This window comes from Callorhinus ursinus, unplaced genomic scaffold, assembly GCF_003265705.2.
Source record: "Callorhinus ursinus isolate GAN/ISIS: 27379988/994484 unplaced genomic scaffold, GSC_fseal_2.0 scaffold12, whole genome shotgun sequence".
NCBI classification, from domain to species: domain Eukaryota; kingdom Metazoa; phylum Chordata; class Mammalia; order Carnivora; family Otariidae; genus Callorhinus; species Callorhinus ursinus.
Genome location: NW_027397074.1, coordinates 16,582,766 through 16,598,613, shown reverse-complemented (window position 1 = coordinate 16,598,613; position 15,848 = coordinate 16,582,766). Strand labels below are relative to the sequence as shown.

The 15,848-nt window shown below is 38.2% G+C and overlaps 2 protein-coding genes across 2 annotated transcripts in view; one reads left to right on the top strand and one right to left on the bottom strand.

The window, feature by feature from the left end:
* Positions 1–12,096, top strand: part of TEX47 (testis expressed 47) — a 37,279-nt gene extending 25,183 nt beyond the window's left edge. Inside the window, exons 3-4 of the transcript XR_003208626.2 lie at positions 7,750–7,873; positions 12,044–12,096. The gene's annotated coding sequence lies outside the window, so the exon portion shown is untranslated. The remainder of the gene's footprint in view (positions 1–7,749; positions 7,874–12,043) is intronic.
* ZNF804B (zinc finger protein 804B) overlaps positions 1–15,534 on the bottom strand; it is a 547,749-nt gene extending 532,215 nt beyond the window's left edge. The window contains exon 1 of the mRNA XM_025873258.1: positions 15,427–15,534. Within this exon, the coding sequence (XP_025729043.1) occupies positions 15,427–15,534 (108 nt within the window). The remainder of the gene's footprint in view (positions 1–15,426) is intronic.
* Between the last annotated feature and the right edge of the window lie 314 nt (positions 15,535–15,848).

Genomic DNA, 15,848 nt, shown 5'->3' with positions numbered 1-15,848 from the left:
TTGTTTTTATCTTTTTCTTTTTCTTTTTTTTCTCTTTTTTCTTTCTTTCCCTTTCTATTCCCCTGGTTTCAGGTCTTTTCTGATTTGTTTAGAGTATATCTTGTGGGGACGTTGTTAACCTGTCAGCATTTTGTTCTCTCATTCATCTATTCTCCTCTGGACAAAATGACAACACAAAAAAAATCACCTCAACAAAAAGAACAAGAGGTAGTGCCTTCTGCCAGGGACCTACTCAATACGGGCATTAGTACGATGTAAGACCTAGAGTTCAGAATCATGATTTTAAAGATACTAGCTGGGCTTGAAAAAAACATGGAAGTTATTAGAGAAACCCTTCCTGGAGAAATAAAAAAACTAAAATCTAACCAAGTCAAAATCAAAAAGGCTATTAATGAGGTGCAATCAAAAATGGGGGCACTAACTGCTAGGTTAAATGAGGCAGAAGGGGGAATTAGTGATATACAAGACCAAATGATGGAAAATAAGAAGCTGAGAAAGAGAGAGATAAACAACTATAGGATTTTGAGGGCAGAATTTGAGACATAAGTGACACGATAAGACGAAAAAACATTAGAATAATTGGGATCCCAGAAGAAGAAGAAAAAGAGAGAGGGGCAGAAGGTATACTGGAGCAAATTAGAGCAGAGAACTTCCCTAATGTGGGGAAGGAAACAGGCATCAAAATCCAGGAGGCACAGAGGACCCCTCTCAAAATCAATAAAAATAGGTCAACACCCCGACATCTAATAGTAAAACTTACAAGTCTCAGAGACAAAGAGAAAATTTTGAAGCAGCTCAGGAGAAGAGATATGTAACCTATAATGGTAGAAACATTAGATTGGCAACAGACCTATCCACAGAGACCTGGCAGGCCAGAAAGGACTGGCATGAGATCTTCAAAACACTAAATGAGAAAAATATGCAGCCAAGAATACTATATCCAGCTAGGCTGTCATTGAAAATAGAAGGAGAGATAAAAAGCTTCCAGGACAAACAAAAACTAAAGGAATTTACAAACACGAAACCAGCCCTCCAGGAAATATTGAAAGGGGTCCTCTAAGCAAAGAGAGAGCCTAAAAGCAGCATAGACCAAAAAGGAATACAGACAATATACAGTCACAGTCACCTTACAGGCAATACAATGGCACTAAATTCATATCTTTCAATAGTTACCCTGAATGTAAATGGGCTAAATGCCCCAATCAAAAGACACAGGCTATCAGATTGGATTAAAAAACAAGACCCATCAATATGCTGTCTGCAAGAGACTCATGTTAGAACCAAGGACACCCCCACACTGAAAGTGCAGGGGTGGAAAACCATTTACCATGCTAATGGACACCAAATGAAAGCTGGGGTGGCAATCCTTATATCAGACAAATTAGATTTTAAAACAAAACTGTAATAAGAGATGAGGAAGAACACTATATCCTACTTAAAGGGTCTATCCAACCAGAAGATCTAACAATTGTAAATATCTATGCCCCTAACATGGGAGCAGCCAATTATATAAGGCAATTAATAACAAAAGCAAAGAGACACATAATAGTGGGGGACTTTAACACCCCCCGGACTGAAATGGACAGATCATCTAAGCAAAAGATCAACAAGGAAATAAAGACTTTAAATGACACACTGGACCAAATGGACTTCATAGACATATTCAGAACATTCCATCCCAAAGCAATGGAATACACATTCTTCACTAGTGCCCATGGAACATTCTCCAGAATAGACCACATCCTAGGTCACAAATCAGGTCTCAACCGGTACCAAATGATTGGGATCATTCCATGTATATTTTCAGACCACAGTGCTTTGAAACTAGAACTCAATCACAGGAGGAAAGTCAGAAGGAACTCAAATACATGGAGGCTAAAGAGCATCCTACTAAAGAATGAATGGGTCAATCAGGAAATTAAAGAAAAATTTTAAAAAATTCATCAAAACCAATGAAAAGGAAAACACAACTGTTCAAAATCTTTGGGATGCAGCAAAGGCAGTCCTAAGAGGAAAGTATATAGCAATACAAGCCTTTGTCAGGAAACAAAAAAGGTCTCAAATACACAACCTAACCCTACACCTAAAGGAGCTAGAGAAAAAACAGCAAATAAAGCCTAAACCCAGCAGGAGAAGAGAAACAATCAGGATTGGAGCAGAAATCAATGAAATAGAAACCAAAAGAACAGTAGAACAGATCAACAAAACTAGGAGATGGTTCTTTGAAAGAATTAAGAAGATTGACAAACCCCTGGCCAGACTGATCAAAAAGAAAAGAGAAATGACCCAAATCAACAAAATCATGAATGAAAGAGGAGAGGTCACAACCAACCCCAAAGAAATACAAACAATTATAAGAACATATTATGAGCAACTCTATGCCAGCAAATTAGAGAACCTAGAAGAAATGGATGCATTCCTAGAGATGTATCAACTACCAAAACTGAACCACGAAGAAATAGAAAACCTGAACAGACCTATAACCACTAGGGAAATGGAAGCAGTCATCAAAAATCTCCCAAGAAACAAAAGCCCAGGGCCAGATGGCTTCCCAGGGGAATTCTACCAAACATTTAAAGAAGAATTAATACCTATTCTCCTGAAACTGTTCCAAAAAACAGAAATGGAAGGAAAATTTCCAAACTCATTTTATGAGGCCACCATTACTTTGATCCCAAAACCAGACAGACCCCATCAAAAAGGAGAATTACAGACCAATATCCTTGATGAACATGGATGCAAAAATTCTCACCAAAATACTAGCCAATAGGATCCAACAGTACATTAAAAGGATTATTCACCATGACCAAGTGGGATTTATCCCTGGACTGCAAGGTTGGTTCAACATCTGCAAATCAATCAATGTGATGCAATACATTAACAAAAGAAAGAACAAGAATCATATGATCCTCTCAATAGATGCAGAAAAAGCATTTGACAAAGTACAGCATCCTTTCTTGATCAAAACTCTTCAGAGTATAGGGATAGAGGGTACATACCTCAATATCATAAAAGCCATCTATGAAAAACCTACAGCGAATATCATTCTCAATGGAGAAAAGCTGAGAGCTTTTCCCCTAAGGTCAGGAACGTGGCAGGGATGTCCACTATCACCACGGCTATTCAACATAGTATTAGAAGTCCTAGCCACAGCAATCAGACCAACAAAAAGTAATCAAAGGCATCCAAATTGGCAAAGAGGAAGTCAAACTCTCACTCTTTGCAGATGATATGATACTTTATGTGGAAAACCCAAAAGACTCCACCCCAAAACTGCTAGAACTCATACAGGAATTCAGGAAAGTGGCAGGATATAAAATCAATGCAGAGAAATCAGTGGCATTCCGATACACCAACAACAAGACAGAACAGAGACAAATCAAGGAGTCAATCCCATTTACAGTTGCACCCAAAACCATAAGATACCTAGGAATAAATCTAACCAAAGAGGCAAAGGATCTGTACTCAGAAAACTATAAAATACTCATGAAAGAAATTAGGGAGGACCCAAAGAAGTGGAAAAACATTCCATGCTCATGGATTGGAAGAAGAAACATTGTGAAGGTGTCAATGCTACCTACAGCAATCCTATTCAATGCAATCCCCATCAAAATACCACCCACTTTTTCAAAGAAATGGAACAAATAATCCTAAAATTTGTATGGAACCAGAAGAGACCCCGAATAGCCAGAGGAATGTTAAAAAAGAAAAGCAAAGCTGCCGGCATCACAAATCCGGACTTCCAGCTCTATTACAAAGCTGCCATCATCAAGACAGTATGGTACTGGCACAAAAACAGACACATAGATCAATGGAACAGAACAGAGAGCCCAGAAATGGACCCTCAACTCTGTGGTCAACTAACCTTTGACAAAGCAGGAAAGAATGTCCAATGGCAAAAAGACAGTTTCTTCAACAAATGGTGTTGGGAAAATTGGACAGCCACATGCAGAAGAATGAAACTGGACCATTTCCTTATACCACACACAAAAATAGACTCCAAATGGTTGAAAGACCTAAATGTGAGACAGGAGTCCATCAAAATCCTAAAGGAGAACACAGGCAGCAACCTCTTCGACCTCAGCCGCAGCAACTTCTTCCTAGAAACATCGCCAAAGGCAAGGGAAGGAAGGGCAAAAATGAACTATTGGGATTTCATCAAGATAAAAAGCTTTTGCACAGCAAAAGAAACTGTCCACAAAACCAAAAGATAACCAACAGAATGGGAGAAGATATTTGCAAATGACATATCAGATAAAGGGCTAGTATCCAAAATCTATAAAGAACTTATCCAACTCAACACCCAAAGAACAAGTAATCCAATCAAGAAATGGGCAGAAGACATGAACAGACATTTTTCCAAGGGAGACATCCAAATGGCCAACAGACACATGAAAAAGTGCTCAACGTCGCTCGGCATCAGGGAAATCCAAATCAAAACGTCAATGAGATACCACCTCACATCAGTCAGAATGGGTAAATTAACAAGTCAGGAAATGACAGATGTTGGCCGGGATGTGGAGAAAGGGCAACCCTCCTACACCGTTGGTGGGAATGCAAGCTGGTGCAACCCCTCTGGAAAACAGTATGGAGGTTCCTCAAAAAGTTGAAAATAGAGCTACCATACGATCCAGCAATTGCAGTACTGGGTATTTACCCCAAAGATACAAAGGTAGGGATCCAAAGGGGTACGTGCACCCCAATGTTTATAGCAGCAATGTCCACAATAGCCAAACTGTGGAAAGAGCCAAGATGTCCATCAACAGATGAATGGATAAAGAAGAAGTGGTATATATACACAATGGAATATTATGCAGCCATCAAAAGGAATGAGATCTTGCCATTTGCAATGTCGTGGATGGATCTGGAGGGTGTTATGCTGAGTGAAATAAGTCAATCAGAGAAAGATATGTATCATATGACCTCACTGATATGAGGAATTCTTAATCTCAGGAAACAGACTGAGGGTTGCTGGAGTAGTGGGGTTGGGAGGGATGGGGTGGCTGGGTGATAGACAGTGGGGAGGGTATGTGCTATGGTGAGCGCTGTGAATTGTGCAAGACTGTTGAATCACAGATCTGTACCTCTGAAACAAATAATGCAATATATGTTAAGAAAAAAAAAAGAAGAAGAAAAAGATAGCAGGAGGGGAAGAATGAAGGGGAGTAAATCGTAGGAGGAGACGAACCATGAGAGATGACGGACTCTGAAAAAGAAACTGAGGGTTCTGGAGGGGAGGGGTTGGGGGGATGGGTTAGCCTGGTGATGGGTATTAAAGAGGGCACATTCTGCATGGAACACTGGGTTTATGCCCAAACAATGAATCATGGAACACTACATCAAAATAATGATGTAATGTATGGTGATACAACAATAAAAAAATTTAAAGAAAAAAAAAAGAAATGATCTGGTTTTTGTGTTCTTAAGTCCATCTTCCATAAAGTTGATGGATACAATACAAAAGGGAAATATCTGGGGGAAGTAGTCGAAAGTGTGGACAGTATTTTTCTAAATGTACGGTAATGTTCTATTGAGTTTACCATCTTTCAAGAATACAAAAATTACAAGTATATTTCAAAACTTGTATTACATTAAAAAGTGTAATAAATAAAGCACTTTGAGTTACAGAAATTTCAATTAATGTATAAGAGATGGATGCAAGTGATGTACAGGGCAGATTAGTTCTCACAAATTTTTCAATCCTTCACATGATTTAAGAGTGAAAATCTATCCACCAGCTCTCCCTGAATAGTTGCAGGGATGTCATGTCCTGGGGGTAGATCTATCCTCTTTTTCCAAAGGGCAGAATGAGGAATAGTGAGTAAAAGCAAGAAGGAGGCAGAGACATCTGGGTAGGGGCAAAAGGAGACTCAGCATTAATCCGATTAGTCTCACAAGCGGATCAGTCACTTTAGTGAGCAGAGGCTTCCCACCCCTGGAAGTGTTCACCCATGTTAAGAGTGGTTGTATTTGTTTCCTATGGCTGCTCTAACAAATTACCACAAATTTACTGGCTTCAAAGAACACAAATGTATTGTCTTTCAATCCATTAAGTCAAAAGTCTTACTGGGCCAAAATCAAGATACTAACAGGGCTGTGACTTTTCTGGATGCTCCAGGGAGAATCCATTTACTTGCCTTGCTGAACTTCAAGAGGTTGCCTGCATTCCTTGATTTGTGGCCACTTCCTCTGTCTTTGAAGCCGGCAGCATAGCATCTTCAAAGCTCTCTGACTCTGACACTTCTGCGTCCCTCTTATAAGGGCCATTGTGGTACACTTGGCCCACCTACATAATTCAGGACAATGTTCTCAACATCCTTAATTTAGTCACAACTGCAAAGCCCCTTTGCCATGTGTGTAACAGATTTGAAGGTTCTGAGGATTATAACATGAACATCTTCGGGGAGTTGTTATTGTCCATCATAGTGATATATTTTAAAAATAGATAGTGGGAGGGCGCCTGGGTGGCTCAGTTGGTTGGGCGACTGCCTTCGGCTCAGGTCATGATCCTGGAGTCCCGGGATCGAGTCCCGCATCGGGCTCCCTGCTCAGCGGGGAGTCTGCTTCTCCCTCTGACCCTCCTCCCTCTCGTGCTCTCTATCTCTCATTCTCTCTCTCAAATAAATCAATAAAATCTTTAAAAAAAAAAAAAATAGATAGTGGGAGCCTAAACGAGATTGCTGAGGGCCCTTCCAATATTTACATCTTATGAATAAGGCAAAGAAATCAAATATCTGTTAACAACTGTTAAAAAAAGTTTATTTGTATTAAGAAACTGACCATACAATAAACCTGATTTCTCCATCCCAGATAGTAATACTATCTCTATGTATGTCCACCTTAGAGGGCTGGCTATTTTAGCTAAAATTCCTTGTTTAGAAGAAGTCCAAGCTTCCTTTATTGACAGTGGCCACATCTCGACTGATCCAAGAAAGAACAAATGCTAACAAAATGTTGTTGGAATGTGTGTGACTAATAGGTTCAAGCAATGGGAAAGTATTGGCAATTATGCAAAAATCACCCACAGTTACTCCAGGATGGTGCTTTCTCGAGGGCTATAGTGACAACTGATCAGGGAATTATTGTCTCTCTTTCAAATAAAGAAGAAATGACAGAGAGAGAAGGAGAGAGGAGAAGGAGGAGGGGAAGGCAGAGGAGTCAGGCAGGCAGGCAAGAAGGAAGGAAGGAAGGGAGGGAGGGAGGGAGGGAGGGAGGAGAGAGGAAGGAAGAGCGAGAGACAGAGAAAGAAAGAAAAGGTGTAAGAACCACTGTTTTTTTTCTCCTTATTATACATTCCTAAATAGAAAGGGAATAATCAAGTTCCTAACTTGTAATTCATTTCTCTGAAGCTATTAAATATGTGCCAATGAAAAATATGGCTTAACTAACTCATCTATTCATATATAGCCAATCTTCAGTCCCTTGTGGCCTTTAACAAAAATGTTCTGAAATGGTTACATGGAATAAAGCACTCTGCAATTTGGGTTAATAGTAAGTATTAAATTATACTTGAAGCAATTGACCAAATAACCTTGGTAGATATTAAAGGAAGAAGCATTACCATGAAAACAGTGACCACTTAATCCATCAGTAGAACAGTGTGCATTCTCAAAGATCCTGGGGACCTAACTTGGGAAAACAGTCTCTAAGGGAAAGTTTTCCTCATGCAGGTACCGGCGGGACCAAAGCGAACATATTTACGCCAATTAAATTTCTACCAAAATCTTTTTCTTCCCTATTGAAATCAAGAATGAAGCACCAGCTGTGCCCAGCTCTGGGGATATAAGGCTAACAGCAGATATGACCTCAAGGATCTCACATCCCATGACTGACATGGAGACCAAGAAAAAACTCCAGTTCAGTAATAATCAAGGTAAGCAATGGATGTGATGGCAGCCTACAAGAGAAGTGTCTGACTCATGACAGAGAACTCACGGTCAACTCACATGAGGACCCAACTCTTCAGTTAGGTCGGAAAGAATATATAAAACATGATGCAAACAATGAAGGCCAAAAGAGGATTTGTGCCAGAGGGAACAGCATGGGCAATGGAATAAAGGTCTAGAAACACCCATCATAGTCAAGAACTCTTGAGTCGTTTGGTCTGGCTACAGCAAAGATCAGATGGAAAAACAGAGGTAAAACAAAAGACGTAGATAGGGGCTGGATCATGAAGACTCTTAGATATCATCCAGGGACTCTGAACATTTTAAAGATAATGTGAATGTAATTACTATGGCCACCAGGGCATCTCTTGACTTCATGTTTAGATGAAGCAAATTAATAGGAAGGGACAGACTTAAGGGGAGCCTCCATCCCTTCCTTCCTCATTCAAAAAAAGGGGGGGTCCAGGGTTATTTTCTGGTTAGAACATGATATTTCATTCACAAAGAAGAAACGCATCTAGGCTTTGCTTGCCAAGAGAAATGTTAGGGAATATAATTATTCGTTGCAAGATGGAGAGAGATCTGGAAAGGACATATGTGTGTGTGGGGAGGTACTGACTGGATTTGTTGCTCAGGAGGTTGATGGGACAAGTGAAGTGCTGAGTAATAGCTGTGGGAAGGTGGGCAGGGGAAGAACACTAGTAGGTAGGTTCTGAATGGAGATATGAGGGAAGCTCTAAATTCTGAGCTAGAGATGAAAGTTAAATGTGGACGGTGAACGGAGAAGAAACTTGTACACTTTAGTTGGGAAGCAGACAGAATGGGGCGGTTCTCACCAGTTGCAGGGGGTCTGTACCTCTGGAGTTAGACATACATGCCAACATTTACCCATAAGCCCAAAAAGACACTGAAAAAAAAAAACCTAATCATCATGTTAACGAAAGGAATAAGGATCAATGGCAAGAGGAATAACAGGGAGGGAAAAGATTGTTTAGAAAAAAAGCAAACTGGCAGTAGCCGTTTCAAAATAAACTATATCCTGCTTCCCACACCCACACTAAAGTGAAGTAAAATTTGCCAAAAGAGATTTGCCAATTGTCAAAGCAAAAAATTGGCAGTCCTAATTATGCTTGCTACAAACGAACAAAATGACTACTTTCAATGATTCCATGAATCATTGTCAAAGCTGGCCAGTACAAAAGCCTGAGTGGCATCCTTATATTTAGATAGTCTATATTTTATTATTTATTTATAGCCTGACTTGCAAGTTCACAACAGAACTAAGTCTTCTGAAAGAAACTGTATACATTGAAACAATAAAATATAAATTTAAAAGAATGAGAGCCATGGAAAATAAAATTAAGATAAAAGCTGAACTGGGAATAAGAGATGAGCAGGGGTGGGGATAGCGTGCTGTTCTGGATGCCAACATTGATTCCCCACAGCTTTGTTAAGCCACAGATTTGTCTCTGAGCTTCCTACCAGCCAAGGAAGGAAAGAAAGAAAGAAAGAAAGAGCTAACTCTAATAGTTCTCTTTATCTGTAAGGAAAAGGATATTATCAGTTTTTCAGAAGTATATGTTGAGATTTTAGGTATCAAATTTGAATGAAAGAAGGGACTAGTTCAATGCATGCTATCACAGGAAACGTAACATCATACATGAGTAAATATTTCTAAGAGCCCTTTTTCATTTCATATGCTATATAATACTCTTTTGCATTTTTTGTCTTCAGTAAGCCAGCAAGGTCTTAGTTACAAGTGAGAATATTGTCTAAGGTATAATATGACTCATCTTCCCAGAATTTCTTCTCAAGTTCAGTAAGTACTTCCAATGCAAGGGACACTGTGGAACTTGGTGATTGGTATAATCCTATCATCATCAAAACTACACTTTGTCATGAAAATACATCAAATATTTAATTTCTCTCTCCACACCTTATCCACTAAGTAAATCTGACTCAAAAAACCCATCTACCAAAGGCTGTCACCTGTCCTTCCATAAGGATTACCTGAAAAACGGTACTTGTTAAAACCAAGGTATTTTCAAGCAAAGTAGCATTTTTACTTCAATTTTGATTCAAATTACTTTCTACAAAGTATGTACGTACATACTAAAGAATTATTCTGACAATGTGTATTTTGAACAAACCAAATTCACACTGAAATGCACTTCATAGGGTTATTTGAAATATATATTACTCTTTCTGCTCCTTGCTCCAAATACAGCCTAAAACCTACTGATATTTCAAGCTCTGTTAATACTTATCACATGGAAAATATGTATCATAGTGCATATCCATTATACAACAAAGATCTCATAGCTACTCTTTCAACTACAAATGATCAAGTTATATGTTAAATACCATCCTCATTTAATCTACATGATGCCAATATGTTTTATTTTAATTTTGTTTCCAAATTATGGAGGAGAAATTTAAAATAGAGGTTATCTTAACTATATGTCTAAAAGAAACAAATCAGAGGATTTGATCTATCAAAATTTAATCATGAAATAAATGTAGTATAATCTAATAAAAGTCACGAACTATACCACTTAAATACTCATCTGATTCTTCTTACCACAAGAGCTTTCCAAAGGCAGATACACACAAATTTAAGACCTAAAAACCTTGACACTTCAAATTGAAAGCATAAATGCCAACTACAAGTTTCTGAAATCAGTTAGTTGGGGGAAAGAAGAAGGGTTGAAAAGGCAGTGAGAAGAAAGGAGTTTGCTTAATACACTATTTGTCATAACAAAGAAAACATGTATTATAAGAATCATACCTGAATCGTCTTTATTGTAAATATCTACAAGTTTCAGTATGAAAGGCAGCATTAGCCTACTCATGAATTCCAAAAGAGGACATAGGTGACTTCTCTATGGGAGACTACATCTTCATAATTATATTTGGCACATGAAAAGTGCATCAGTTTGAGAGCATTTTTAGATGTGTTTAACATTGACTTAGTAAACATAATGAAAACACACAACACAAGAGTATAGGCATTAGAAGAAACAACAAGGTTGGGTCTGCACTCATTGCTTCACGGAAGGAGTTCTCTCAAGAGATGTACCTTCAAGGTAATTTGTTTCTAGAACTTTTTTCATTTATACATATGCATTTAAAAGAGAACTTTATATGATTTTTTAGTCCATTTGAAATGCTAGTTTCTTTGTATGCCACCTCCTTCCATTAGGCACTTTTGTCAGATGTATAATTTATAACGAGATCACTAACCAGAACAAAATACAAACAACAACAAAATCCAGGGACCCTGATCTGTTGCTCAGATGAAAATCCCCCAAATTTCCTTCATATCCAAAGGTATAGGCATCTCCAGAAACAGATAATTGTAGACATCTAACTATGGTACTCTCAGGAATAAGCACTTCTTAAGAAGTACCGCTCTATGTAAGCTTCAAAAGAGTGGTAATAAGCTAAATGTGCACCACGGATAAAATATACAACTCTGATTATTATTAATATTTCGTCAGTCGGTAACTTGGATGATAGTCATACTATTAACCACACACAAATTAAGTAACAAACCATACTCGAATCTAAATTTGAGGCAATATTTGTCATTACAAAAAATAACTATGAATAAATTCAAACATAATTTTGGCACTATGTAGAGGATATTATTTGTTTCATTGAACTCAAACATGGTGATAGAAGAATGTAGAAGTCCACACACACAAAAAAATGAATTCACTTATAGACTGTTTTCTTATGGATACTTCAATTACGATAACAAAGTTTTACAGTTAGCATATTTGATGGTAAAAATTCACAATGTAACACATAGGTGGCTTCTCAGGTTTGAGCACTGATAACATTGTATCTGTATGCCTATGTGTGGGTATTGACAAATATGGATACAAGTGTATGTGTATATCATATGGATTTTTAAAGTCATCATTCAGTCATTTTATTTCAGAGTTGTGATAGGGTGGGGGATAAATATCCTAAAATGTGAGAGGGTGCAAATTTACTTTCTAGAATTAGAGACTTTTACCATTAAGTACTATGTAATACTCAATGGTGTACAAAGAACTATGTAATACTCTCATTTTTCTTTTCTTTTCTTTAACCTATCCTGGATTTAAAGTAACATAAACTATCTCATCAATTATTCACATTCTAATTAGGATGAAGAGCAGTATGCTATTTTTTTTTTCATATCATGTCTCCAAAAGAAAAGAGATGCAACAGACAAGACATTTGCATGTGTTCACTTTGAAGATAGGAGCTGAATTTCACTCCAGGATTTCCAGTTAGCTGATCTGCAAAAATTGTTTGGGGGTAAAATGCTTTATTTATTTCTCAAGTATCCCACTAAGTATCTATTATAAGAACTCCATGCAAAGATTCAATGTTTCCTAAATGAAATCCTTTGAAATAAAAATGTATATAAATATAATCATTTCCCCTGTGCTGTCAGTTTAATACCACGTGTCTAGATTCTACAGGCATGTGATTTGAACAAGACAAATGTATATAACTACTTTAAATATATAAGTGCAGAATTACATCCAGAAGACACTGAAATGCTAAATTCATGTTATCTAGATTAATATCAGAAGACTATATATATATTTTTCTATATATGTATATGTTATATATATATAATGTAAGGAGAATCTCTTCTGATAGTAAGTATAATTTCTTCTGATCTGTCTCCTTACATCAAAAATTAATTGTGGCTTTTCTCTTTTCTATAATAAAGTTACAAAATAGTCTCATTCGATAATCGTGTTATGTGCTACTTTTAAACAGCTCTATTAAAAAGGAAAGTATGGATTAAAATAGAAAGGACACTTGGATTAAAAGAGTAAGAACCAAAGTTGAAGTATTGCAGACCTTAGTAAGAGTGAGTTAAATCAACTAATGACTGTATCCCAGTCCAGAGTCCCAGATAAACTGAGTCTCAATGAGTGGAAATAATCCAAGTCAATGATGTAGAAGTTAGTTTGAGACATTCTGGGCATAAAATTTGAAAAAAAAATAATAAAAAGGTATTATCAGAGTAGATAATGTGTTTTAAGAAAAAATAAATGACCTTATCTTATGGATCTGTGAGTTTAATATTTATGTTGATGAAAAAAATCAGTAAATGTCTGTCAACCTGAAAGTAATTGGGGGGTGTGTATTGCTCAATATAAAAAAAGAAATGAGGCATAACCCCAGTTTTTAGCTTTGTGCTTCACAACTCACTAATAAAGAAGGCAAACATACACTCATCTATACTAGGAAACTTACTTAAATGCTCAAGGGTTTAGGGCTCAGAAGGCAGTGACTTATTTTAATTTAGGAAGAAAGACTAAGTGTCATATAATGTGAAGGCAATGACGTCTCAAAAACCTGCCTGTGACAGAGAATGAATGAACATCAATTTTTCACACACTGCCTAGCTCATGTGAGAAACTACTGAAACCTGGAAAAAGTCATTCAAATTCCATAGTAAAATGTAAACAAAGACAAAATAAATCAGGTGTAGGAAGTCCATGTTAGTCCATGACTAACTTGGCTATTTTTTGAATGATGCAAATGTAATTTAAGTACAATCAAATGTGAAAGTATTGGAGAGAACAATCCCATGAGTCAAAGTGTAGCACCTAGATAAAAGAAAATGAATGAGTATTTTATAAAAATGAGCCCAGCAGTGAATAGGAATAGGGTCCTCGGGGTGTGAGCACCTGGCCAGCCAGCAGAGACATGTTGGTTATGGGCTGTCTTGTCATAACCACATTCATGTGTCCGTCCCTGGGGCATCCATCAGGCTTCTGGGAGATGAGTGACCACAGTGGAGAAGGAAGGACCCCTTCTGACCATGTGACAGAAATTTCCTCTACAAGCCCTTTAGATTTGGGAAGATTAATTTCATATTCTAACAAACTTAAGTAGAACTGAACAATGTAAGAACTATGAAGTAATTTTTCCTTTATCCTGTGAAGGATAAAGCATATTGTTGAAGCATATAGACTACAACACACTACCCAGTTCAGATGTCCATAACCAAAGAGTGGGTTTTGGTACATAGCCACAGAGATTATCAAAGCGTTGAACACTAATACCTTGGAGAAAAGTGAAACATTCTAGGTTTTCAAGACGAAATGAGCTCAAAGAAAAACTTGATAGATTTAAGTTTGCTATAAGGAAGATTCTGACACTGTGGGTTCTTAAACATTAAGGTGGTTTGCTGAGACTGCAGAAACTCCAATCCAGAGAATCTTTAAAAATAGAAAGGATTCAGACCAGCCGCTCAGAAGGATTGAATGTGGGCTTTTTTCAACTAAAACTCTCCAAGACCCCTCTAACCCTAAGAGTTTAATTGTAAGTGTCAATATAAACAGTATATTCCATTCTAACACTTCTGCTTCAGCACCATGTAGTTGAGGGGGTGGGAGGGATTGCCACGACCCACATTCACAGTGCATAAAAATATGTGAGGCACTGGTTTGTCATAATTAGGAGTCCTAGTGATAGCTCTGGGTACTTGGACTTTCTGATTTTAAATTTCTCATGCAAATCACATATAGCTCTTAATCAAAAGTTTTAAAGACATATTGCAGTTTCAAATAATTCAGGCTAATGAAGCATTAAACCATGATGAAAAGTGCAAAAAATAAATAAATAAAAATCAGGCAACTTCAGTTTTCCTTCTTTATATCATCCAGACTTAAAATACTGGTTTTTCGATTAAACCAGAAAACTTGTTAATAATCCCAAACTTTTTTTCCTAATATGTCATGACATTTTTTTGAAATACATTTGAATCCATAAAACATTAGTCTATAGCATGTGCCAATTAATAAATTAATAATATATCAAAGTCCTAGAGTCTGGTCAAAATTATTTTACAAAAAAATACTTGAATAAATCAAATAGTAAAGTAATTGTGCACTAAGTTGAGTGATCATTCCAATTGCATGTAAATACATTTGTACCAAATACCGCAAGCTATCCACTTCATGTTTCCACAAAGGACTCTTCCACATTCCTTAAAGAACCTACACAGTTAAGCATGAGATTTATATCAAGTGCTGGCATCCAACACCTTTCCCTCCGTCAGTACCTCGATGCAAAATCTTTAAGAAGTTTTTTTTCTTATAAAGTAACAGCAGCATTATTTAACTCATCCCAACTGATGACTTCACAAAGCATGGTTATAAAGTGCCACTCAAACTTTCTACACTGCCCAAATCAGCAGATTTGTAACTTGACATAGCTCACAGAAGCTACCCTCACAGCCCTGCAGTTAACTGCGTTCGGTAAATATTTGTACCCATAGCACTACAGATGCTAATGACTGTGTTGAACATATACATGTAAACACACACCCCTCAGTGTGTAACAGCCTGTCAATAAAATGTAAAAACAGACACAATATACTCATGGGTAAGGTAGATCTCCACCACCCCCCACTCATTGTACCAGGACAATATCTCTTTTTGTTTATCTTGCTTTTGGACGCGCGCGCGCGCGCGCGTGTGTGCGTGTGTGTGTGTGTGTGTGTGTGCGCGCAGGTTACCGGAGAGGGAGATCCGTTCTTGCAGAGGGGCCCTCTGAAGACTCCTTTAATGCCCCGGTAGTGCCCATTGCTGAGATGTCTCGAACTGATGACCAGGTAACAAGCCATGTGGGTCCAAGCAGGAGGCGCAGAGTCTCAACTCCTCACCAGACGACCAGCCGTGGAAATGCGGGCTGGTTTCTCAGCAGCAGCAGTGACTGCCACCTCCCGAGAAGAAGCGGCCAGCAGCAAGCAGGGGACGCGGCGGCCGCGCGTCCCCGCTCCTCGCCCCGCGCGGGGCCCCTGCGGCCGGCAGCGGCAGCTCTGACGGCGGCGGCGGCGGCGGCAGCCACACAGCACTTAGGGGACCCGGCGAGCCAGTCCACATGCTGCTCTGACGAGGGGGCTGCTCAACCACGGGCCGGCGATATAATTTTTTTTTT